This window comes from Zeus faber, assembly GCF_960531495.2.
Source record: "Zeus faber genome assembly, chromosome: 4".
Classification (NCBI taxonomy): Eukaryota; Metazoa; Chordata; class Actinopteri; order Zeiformes; family Zeidae; genus Zeus; species Zeus faber.
In genome coordinates this window covers 23,300,139-23,311,013 of record NC_137191.1, presented here as the reverse complement: position 1 = coordinate 23,311,013, position 10,875 = coordinate 23,300,139, and the positions used below count along the sequence as shown (strand labels likewise).

Sequence of the window (10,875 nt, the reverse complement as noted above, 5' to 3'; positions counted from 1 at the left end):
AGACAAACTTATTTTGACATTGAAGTGAGTATTCTCAGATGTTTGGGATGGATCTCAGAGCTCAGATACACTGTAGTTCCTGCCACGCCTCTATAAACGATAAACTCCAGCTGGACGAGGGAAGGACCCAGACCTCCTCCGTCCGTCCATCCGTCCATCCGTCCGTCCTGCAGCACGTCACGCAAGCACCGCGCAGCAGTCATGCCCCGTCAGTCCGGATCAGAGGGAGGAGGCTGGCCTGGTGGGTGCCGCCCCGGTCCGACACCAGCCGTGAGCTCCTATATTTAGCTGCAGGCGCACACTCCGGGCTCCGACTGCTCTGACTCCCGAGAAGCTCTACGCCGCCGGAGAGGTGACACCCGGCGGAGGTAAGTGTTGATGTTCCGCGTGGATCGGCGCGTTGGATGCGTTGGGGCCGCATGCTTCCTACTGTGACGGCTCAATAAAGTGCTGCTGAATGGAGCGAGCGTGGAGAAAGCGAAATGTCACGGTGGCTTCCGTGTTCCCGGCTTTAGATTCCCCTTTTTTTTTTTATTTTGGACAAGTCTCGAGTTCTCCTTGTTAGAAATATTGAGCTCAGTGGATTTGATTTTGAGACTCTTTAGCGGGAACGATTTATGGACCTATCGAGTCTATAAGTTCAAATTCTTTATATATAATCCCCTCCCTGTAGCCTACTTCTGCCTGTGTTTACAGTGTGTGGCTAAGAATTTGGAAAAGGCTATTTTTACATTGTAACCCTTGTTGGCACAACTTGTAAGTCATGTGTCACAGCAAGGTGAGTTCTGTTTGTTGATTGTAAGGGGCTGAAGGGCATGAGAACTCTTACACACACACACACACGCATAAACACCCACACGCCTACATGGAAAGCACCCCGGGCTAAGTCTGATTGCCAAGTTCAGGAGCGTGTTTATCTTTTGAGGCCGCGTACAGTTCTGATCTGGCGCCGTATTGTTGTTGCCAGGTGCAGGGTTATGGAGTTGCCCTTTAAATGACTGGAATCGGGGTACGACACAACACGCAGTAGCTCCTCTGGTGCTCTTCACCGTCCTTGACATACTATCCTGGATATCCCCTGGCTGCTAATGAGTCTAAACCGAGTGACACCCACAGATCTTGACGTGAAAGAAGGGTGAGACCCACCCAGGACCAGCTCCGCCGCTCTACTAAACAAATGTTTGTTTTCTCCTGATATGAACGACAGTAGTCATTGAGTTTTCCTCTCCAACTCCCGTGAGACGTTCTGATTTTCCCCACCAGGTATTGGTCCCGTGGCGGCGGTCTTCTGTCTCAGCGATGGAGGGCCTCTACTTCGAGGTTAAACCCACGAGAGCCCCTCGCGCCGGGGGCGCCGCCCTCAGCCAAAGCGGCTCCGAGAAGCCCGTCCCCCACCTCACCCCCAACCGCCACTCATACCCATGCCTCTCGCCTTCCGTCAAACTGGCCCCCAAGCGGCTCTCGCTCGGCGGGGGAAGAGCGATTCCTACAAACGGGGGAGACATCGAGGAGGAGGAGAAGGAGGAGGGAGGGGAAGAGATAAAGTACAAGCTCGCTTTGATCGGTTCTCTGCCGGTCCACCCTCTGACCACCATGGCCATGCTGCCGTGGTTGGTGGCCGAGATCAGCAGGTCCACGGGGGCAGGGCGTCCGGACGGGGTCTCCGGGGGTTCCGACCCTTCGGGCAAACGGAACCAGACGGTGTTCCTGTGCGTGTCGGCGGTGAGGGTGCAGTGTGTGTGCGTCTGGGCCGAGGGGCTGGTGTGGGACCCCCTGTCGCACACCGTGCTGTTCGAGTGTCGCCCTCATCGTGTGACCAAGCTGATCCACAATAGCCAGGAGCCCAGCAGCTTCGGCTGCCTGGTCCGAGACGGACAGCACTGCGCCTGCTACGTCTTCCAGTGCCAGGACAGCGCCAAGGTGAGTGGGACCGCGTGTTTGTGTTCGTGGGAAGTAAGGTGCCGTTCGCGGACACACATCACACTTCTAATCTGGATTTTCTCAGTCACGGTTTAAAATAGTCAGACTGCACTAGTCTTTGTTTAAAAAAAAATCTGATTTCCAGGAGGAAGATTAGAGTTAATCTAGTTCTAAGTGAAGGCTTAAATTCAAGCTGGCCGGAGGCAGGTTTATCTCTGGATTAATGGATGCGGGCCTCCAGGTCGACCTTGACAATATAGAAAATGGATGAAATGGATTGTCTTAGTCCTGATTTAAAACCCTAAGTTGTTTGTAGAACATTTTGATTTATGGCCAAAGGAAAACATTATATTCACACACTACTTCAGAGGGAAAGGTGGCGCCGACTAGGACGTTGTGAGAAGAAGCAGCAACAAAGGGTGTTTGTTTGTCGGCTTGTTCTGTGTTGTGACCGCATCAGTATAAGTTGTTGATGTGCGACTGCAGAGACTCTGGATACGGTGACCTGCTTCCTGTGCTGTGACAAACCTAACGTGGCTCTCACACTCTCTCCGCCGCCGTGCAAATTCAACACGCTGACATTCGCACACTGGTTCCTTGACCAGCGCCCTCTGCCCCACATGGAATGCTCTGCCAGACCGTCTGCGCTGCAGCTGGTGCTCACGTCCAGCCGGAAATATTCAGTCGCCCTTTTTTTCATGTAGCCCGCCATGCCGAACGTACCGCGGATGCCGGTCGCGATCGTCGCCCAAATCGGGAGATGTCGTCACACAATGCGGCATAATGATGCCGGAGGTTAAATGAATAGATTCAGCACTCATTGAATGCTTTCCACTGGGATCAAAACATGGAACGTGTGCACTTATCCATATCCATATCCATGTACCCAATTCTCCACTGGGCGAATCTTCATATTATGCAATTACACTTGGTAATATAAACAACCTGCATACGTGTAATTTACTGTAAATATAACCAGGCTTTGCAAATATAAACATTTATAATACATAATATCTACATCATGTTCACATGCATTTGAAAGAGCATTGAGGTCATCCTCAACTCTGCCATCAAACAGGAAGTGAAACCGGGTTACCACAGAGACTTCCTGTGCCCCGCCCTGCCCCATCCACTCTCAAACAGAGATGATGTCAGGCTCTCCCGGCCACCTGTTGTTCTAACTTTGCCCGTATGAACTTTCACACACACACACACACACACACACACACACACACACACTAGATTTATTTATGTATGTCCACGCGTTGTAGGCTGTGTGTTGTTGGGTTTTTATTCTCGGTTGAAAAGAGGACACCCTGTCTGTCTGTCCGTTTCAGGATTGTTATTATTGATCATTTCTACAAGTTTATTGCAGGTGTCAGTGTGTTTTCTCTGTTCAGATACAAGCAGGGACAAATAAAACTTTGGTTCCTACGCGTCTCAAGTTAGGAGGCGCATTAACATTCACGTTTACGGTTTGATTGACCTTAAGTCGTGCAAAATAAAGAGTGTGATACTTTTAACCTTAAAATTGGCTACACAATCATTTTGAGTGAATTATATAGTCGTCATTGTCCATGTTGTTATTAATATTATAAAAAAAAATAGATTTATAATATTTTGGAGGATATGGGACGCGCGCTCTCGCTCACTGATTTCCAAGCTCTGCCTGGAACCACCCGATGTGACCACTAGGTGTCCGCCTCGACGTGCTTATTCAATTTAGGATTTTCTGGAGAACAATTCGATCAACTGTTTGATGGGTTCGCTAACTTTTGTACTAAAATAATATTTCATAGGAATCGGACAATATTTATCTTAAAGGGGGTCAATGTCGAAAGCACAATGTCAATTTGCACTGGTTAAATAAAGGTTCAACCAAATGAACAAGAAACTAAAAAAAAATGACTTAATCGGTACATGTGAGTTTATATATTTTGTCGAAACATTATATGGTGAAAATGTCGAAGCTTAGACATTATTTGGCCGCCGACAATAATTAAAAAAAAAAAAATTGCAGTTCCTCCACGGATCCCTGGGGGGGCCGCGGACCCCGGTTTGCCCCCACCCACCCTCCCTCCCTCCCTCCCACCCAGTCCCCGTCCGAGGCAGCTCCTTCGCGCTTGACGCTGCCTCCACAGCCCGAGTCAGGAAGACGAGCTTCCATCATGTCGGATTAGCCACTGCCAACAAGTCGTTTCAGCGAGAGACGAAACTCCGCTCGCCGCCGCCGGGAGAGACAGGAACTGCGGATCCCCCCGATCCCGGGATGGGACACGCGGGCTCCCGGCCGGAGGCTTCCTCGGTGTTCCGGGGCGACCGAACTTCCTATTGATTCCCATTGAAACGAGATTAAAAAAAAAAAACCAAACCAAGCAAACCCACAACGGCTCACACTCCCGAGGAGAGCGCGGGGGAAAGAACCGCACACCGCCCGAGACTCTCTCTGGAGGGGTGCCGCTCCTATGGCGGATGGGATGAGGGCAAGGTTGCAGAGATTCAACCTGTTCACCAGCAAAACCGAACAAAAATATGTGAGTTGAACGAATTGAACGTTTTGAATGTTGTTGTTGTTGTTGTTGTTGTTCGTATGGAGTTGCATTGTTTTTTCGCTTTTATTTTATTTTATTTTTACTTCGCCAGCTGCGTTGTAGATGTCTAGCTCAACAGGCAGGCGAAGTTCGCTTATTTCAAGTTGAGCTTTTGGGTGTCTAGCTAGCGTTGAGCGTTAGCATGGCTAAAAGCACCGCTTGGTTAACTTATTACCGCCATCACAACATTATCCCGTCAATTTTCACCGGTTTGGTTTGGCTAATTATTATCATTATTATTTAACATATATTATTACAAATATAATTGTTGGTATTATTTAAAGTATTGTTATTAGTTAAAATAGGGTTAGAGTAACCCTGTTGTTAGTATTTTTAGGATTCCATCTCGCAGGGACGGTTCCCTGATTGTTGTTCGGATTTTTTTATTTTTTTTCTTTAATATTTTTTCCTCTGAATATTTCGGGCTAAAAGTGTCGTAGAACAGAGCGACTGCTGGAGCTACGGACAAGTTGAGGTGTCGTTAGAACCGGGACGTCGAGACATCGCGTGGCTCAAGTTTCATCCAAATCGGGCCACATAAGGAGCAAAAAAAGAGTGGGGGGGGGTGGGAAACCGACAAAGTTGAACCGAAAGTGGCCAAACTTTCGCGCTCCACTAACGTGCCAAACTTTAAAAATCAGGTAATGGAACTAAATCGGTATTCGAGTAAGGCGCGTAAGATCCATTTTGCTTCAAATTTGCAGGTGGTGGTTCAGAACGCACATTTGAGTCGTGCAGGGTATAGACTTCATCGCTCTGTAGCGGTAAGAGGTTGCAAACTAGACGTCCATATCTGTGTGTGGGTTTTTGTACCTTCTTACCTGGTTGATGAGCATTTCTAAAATCACCACGAGCTGCCAAATTAGTTAAAAAATATTTTTTTTCCAGGTTCATCCTTTTTTTTTTTTTTTTGTTTGTTTGTTTTTTTAGTCTCAACGTATTTTCAAAACCAAGTTTGCTTTTTAAATCGTAGATAAAGGTTGAACCATGAAGTTAAATATTCCCGTTCGATTACATGGGGGAAACACAGCGTCTCACTTACCGAGACGCTGAACAGCGCAAACGCCGATCGATCGTTTCCTCTAAAGTGACTGTCGGGTGAAAATCATCCCTCCATATTCCATGTGATGTGAAGTCACAATGTGAAACCGTTTGGATAGAGTTCAACCTTTTTAAATCGTACGTGTTTTATACACACACCTGGATTCATTGTTGTGTAGGTGGTGTAACCCACGAAGAAGAAAAGCTGACGTCACTTCCGTAAACAGATGGATAAAGCGCAAGACGAGAAGCCTTAGGTTTCACTTGTCTGTGAAAACTTTAATCTCCATGTTATGGATTATGAGAAGCAGATGGCAGAAGCTCTAAATCATATCACGGACCTTAATCTGACCAGTGTGATAGATCCAAGTCAGTGTATGCAGCGTGTACTGGACTACATTTTCCGCGATGATAGTCAGTTCTCCGACAGCGACGCCGAGAACGACATTGAAGCTGAACCTGATATCAGTGTTATCCCGGACATGGAGAACATTCAAACAGCGGATTTCAACCTGAATGTGACGATGAAACAGAATATTACAAGAACCACCAGAGGAGACTGATGAAGGCCCGTTGTTGTTACAATGGAAGAAGTTGATGATCAGATGAAGTTCTCAAGTTTACCTGCAAATGTGGCCAGGGGCGAAAAGAAAATGGCAGGCCTGTCTAGGAATCATGTACAAAGAAATTGGATCCTAATTTTATCTATAGATCACATTACATGATAGCAGCCTTAACGAAGCAGGAAACAGACAAGTTTATCATGGGACATAATTATGCAATTATTCTATTCTGCAATGGGAGACACATTGAAATCTTCAGACATCAAGAAAACGCCAACCAAAAGAAAGAGGCAGTGGACCCAGTACTCAGTGGATAGTGTACAAATCTTCAGAGCTTCGTTTCTCTTCATTCACGGGTAATTATCATAGTTAGATAATTATCAATTATCATCATTAGCCCACATAACTCCAAGAACTTTGAAGATATTTGGCATACGCACATTTATATATTTAATGCCACACCAAAGTTGATATACAGAGACTAATATTATTGACAGACTGTACAAACTTGCATTCATTGATAACCTGTACATTACATTCACTCATTCACTCTAGAGGATTGCAAATACCAGAGTTTTGTTGTGTTGTCCGCACTTTTAAACTTCTAAATAATTCCACTTTTATAAGACATGTATACTCACTGTTAAATAAAGCTTTTTTTAAAACAACGATTTTGTGTGTTGATCACGCTGTTAAACATTCTCCATAAACACAAGAAGAATGCAGAGATTGCCCCCATTCAGCAGGGTGCCACGTAGCCATGTGCCTTTGTTGGTCCTCCACACCATTTGCATTCTAGTAGCTGGCTGAATGAAGCCAAGTTTGGGGGGAGGGGGGAACTTTGATGTTGATTATCTCAGAAGCACAGTTTGCCACGCCCTCATCATTAACAAGCCATAGCTTAAAAAATATTTGCTTGATTCGCACAAGTGACACCTTCGTTTGAAGCTCTGATTCTCCACTTTCAAATTATGTGGAAAAAATAAAAAAGTCAAAGGGTAACAAATGTACCTAAAATCCGGTGGGTCACATGCAGGTTGTGGCTCTGGACGCCCATTTGCATCATGCAAGGTGCGTGGCATAGACTCCATCAGTCTGTAGCGGACGAAAATGCACGTGTGTATTGTCTCACCTGCTTGACGTAAGCGAGGCTTTTCGTTTTTATATTTTGTCTCTTTGTAAATAAAGGCATTCTGTTCGCCTCTAACCCAGTGTTGAGCCCCTGCTTATTTTGCGGGAATTCAAGCTAGTCATAACATACAAACTGTAGGCAGTCAAACATAATCCGTGTTTGTGTCCTCACACACGGAGTTCACTTGCAGCTCCAGAGCAACATGTCCGAATCGTGTCCGTTTTAGTTTAGTCCCCAAAAGTTAAAACAGTTTAAGAAATGTCTCTGAGGGACATGCACGTTGTGTTACATCCGTTTGAATGAAACCTTGTTAGGAACTTCGACACGGAGTGATTTCCTTCCACAGAGATACCGTGAGGCAGGACTCTGTGGACTACAGGTAGTAGACAGCCACCTTCTAACTTTTAGGAAAAAATAACACGCAACAAGTGTATCAGTGTAAAAAATTGTACTCGTTTCAGAAGTAACGCTGATGGAAAGACGAGCGACAGCACGAACTGATGGTACTGATGGTGTGTTTTACGGGAACTCGGAAAACTAATTTGTATCTAAAACAACTAACCTGGAAACTGTGTATTGCTGCCTGCAGCTATTATTATTATTAACGTGTACATACCATATAAAAAGTCTTGAACCTAGGCCATTTTAACCCCCATTTGTCCATTGTCCATTTTGAGAGTCACACAATAATCCCTTGTTTTGGTGATAATGTAAAACTACAAATACCCTGCAAGTAAAGTAAGATACTGATAGTAAATATAGTAGAGTAAAAGGTATCCATATTTGCTTTGAAATGTAGTGTAGTAAAAGTTAAGTCTCTGAAGCTAAATATACTTGAAGAATTGTACTCAAGTTCAGTAACAAAGTCCTTTCCACCACCGCTAAATTTGCACCTTGAACAGAAAATCAGCAGGGCTGCCCTCCTGACTGCTCTAATTTTACAGCGAGCAGACCTTATGATAGTTGTTAAAACTGGCATTGGAATCCGCTCACACCGGCATCTGTGTCAACGTTTACTGTTTGCCCTAGAAGTAAACAAATTGAGGAAGTCAGGATCTGACTTGGTACATGGATGCCTTTGTCTGTCTGACGAGCAGCTTGGTTCTTTCTGTCAGTGACGATTGAGTACGTCTGTCTAGACAAGATATTTAAATGAAGGACATTGTGTCAAAAGCATCTTTATTGTTGTGGTTTTTGTGATTGCCCTGCATCCCTCTATAGTAGTGTTTCCCAACCCTTTTCATATCAAGGACCCTGAATTTGATACTCAATAGGCCACGGGCCCCATTTGATAAGATTAAGTCTCTGTGACCCACATTCTAACAAGGTTTTTATTATTAGATATGATTTAGTGTCATTGCTATTGTCAGGGAGATGACAGTGAAACTGAACAGTCCTTATTGTACATTATCCGTTGGTACACGTCATTAACGTAATGTATTGTAAATTAAATAATGGTGAAGTTAAACATTAATCATTTCGCTGGTCACCCCACTGGAACCTCTTGAAGGACCCCTGCCTTACCCCGGAGCCCACATGTAGAACCAGAACAGGTTATGTGAAAATTGGGGCAACTTCTCTGTCAAAAATGTATCTGTACTGAATGAGAGCGTGTGAGTCATCAAGTGTCACCTTCACATCTATTATTCTTGTGCCAGAACTCCACTCCTGGAACAGGAGGTGCATGGACAGTTTGTATATCTTATTTTCAGATAGTAGGGATCAGTCCGCCTGGAAATGGGTCATGGCCAGCTTTGCAGACATGTACAGCATTGAGTTTTGCTCACTAGATGAAGGATTTGTTTTTCCTTGTGTGAAGATTACCTTTGAAAGGACTAGTTTGGATTCAGGGGAGTTGGAGTTCTCTGATTATTTAGACAACCCCTTCTACAGAAATCTTTTAAAGGCTTTAAAAACACTTCTAGTGTTTTTCAGTCTAACATTTCAATTGAAATTGAATTTCTCATGAGATAATAGATCCTTAATTATATCCATTTTCTCAATCTGATTATTCCTTTTTATGGTGAAAGGGGGAACTTCGTTCACACTGGAACTGGGAGGGAATGGTGGTGCCTTAATTTGTTTGTCTGTTTATTTTACCCTGACATCTTAATTGCTATTGTGGAAAAATTATTTGCTCAAAATTAGAAGGTACGTTGTGACCTTTGATGCTAGCCTATCCCATTTTCTCCCATGATGCCTTGTAACCCCTTTGTCAACCCTGTAACCCTGAACACGTTATTCCCATTACTCTCAAGTTACCCATCTTTAAAATAAAAAAAATTATATGCAATCTTCCACCTCTGTTCATGTGACAGTCAGTCCTCTGTTGTAGTAAAAGCATGGCAGTTAAATGGATACACCTTTCTTTGCTTTCTATCTGATATCAGCTCTGTGTCCTCTGCCTTCCTTAGTTCTCATTCTGCTAGTCTCACTCTTGTCACTGTGAGTTGTCAGTATGTTTTTTTTGCCCAACAGTCTCGACGCTTTAGTTTATTTTTCGTTGCCTCTTTGCCTTCCTTTATCTGCCTGTCTGCCTTTTCATGTCGAAGGACAGTATTTCTGTATTTCTGAGCTACCATCTTAATTTTTTTGTGCCTGAGCAAATTGTCCCAATTTCCTCATTGTCAAAGCTCTCTTTGATTCTGGTCTCTCTGGCAACAAGTCCCCACATTGTGTCCGTGAGATTACATTTCCCTGAGCTTGCCATCGCTACCCCTCACTTCTCTTTGTGCCATTAAGTTGATCCTCAATTTGAATGGGGATGACATCAGTGTCTTGGACTCTAGTGGTTAGCCGTTTCAATCACCCGGGAGCCACTCCCTGCTTTATAATTACTTCACTCTCTACACTCTTTATTTATTTTTTCCTCTATCTTCTCAGTGTTTGCCCTCTCTCTCTCTCTCTCTCTCTCTCTCTCTCTCTCTCTCTCTCAGTTCACATTGCTCTTAGTCTGTTGGAATAACTCCTGAGATGTAGACTTTGATCCTGGCTTTGGCTCCATTGAGGCACATGATCATGGGAAGTGCAGAAAAGGGACTTTCAGTTGGCTTGTTGTTGTTAATGTGTTTTTCTTTCTTTTTTATTTTTTCCCCCAAGCTGGTTGATGTATCGTGGCATTTTTACTGGCTGTTCTAGGTTTAGCCTAGATTCCCCTTAGCAAGGTCAGACATTCCAGTGTGGACTGTCAGTGTCACATGTTTTGTTCAGTCAGAGATTCAACTGCCGTTGATATCCATTTAGGGAGGTATATGACCGTCTTACAGCAGCATCCCTGGTGAATTTTGGCAACAGTTGTGTGTAGGAGTTTTCGTTGGCTTTGTCCATGTCTTCCTCAGTGTTGTGATCCCTGTTCACACATAACAATTAGTGAATTATTAAGTGGCCATGGAAAGAAAATGTTTTCTGTGTATCATTGTTTTATATTTAGAGTTTGGCCCCATGATAGTGTTTTCATTGTGTCTGCAAATGTCTTGCTTTGTCAACCCACTGTGCTTGATTCTATAGTATATTATGGAAAATATTATGGTTTAGGAATTGTCATTATCTCTCCCCAGAGTCACACTGTCTAGTCAGTCATATTATGGTCTCTGTGAAAATGGCGAGAGGAGTCTTAAAAAGAGGGTAG

At 44.3% G+C, this 10,875-nt stretch overlaps 1 protein-coding gene across 4 annotated transcripts in view; it reads left to right on the top strand.

Annotated features, from left to right (window-relative positions):
• Positions 1 to 264: 264 nt before the first annotated feature.
• The window catches only part of tbc1d1 (TBC1 (tre-2/USP6, BUB2, cdc16) domain family, member 1), a 59,042-nt gene continuing 48,431 nt past the window's right edge, over positions 265 to 10,875 (top strand). For 2 of the 4 annotated variants that reach the window (XM_079998837.1, XM_079998835.1), the window contains exons 1-2: positions 265 to 368; positions 1,264 to 1,920. In XM_079998837.1, the coding sequence (XP_079854963.1) occupies positions 1,300 to 1,920 (621 nt within the window). In that variant the 5' untranslated portion in view covers positions 265 to 368; positions 1,264 to 1,299. Of the gene's footprint in view, positions 369 to 1,040; positions 1,180 to 1,263; positions 1,921 to 4,075; positions 4,455 to 10,875 lie in introns of those variants that run through there. The other 2 variants (XM_079998836.1, XM_079998838.1) reach the window with 2 other exon arrangements.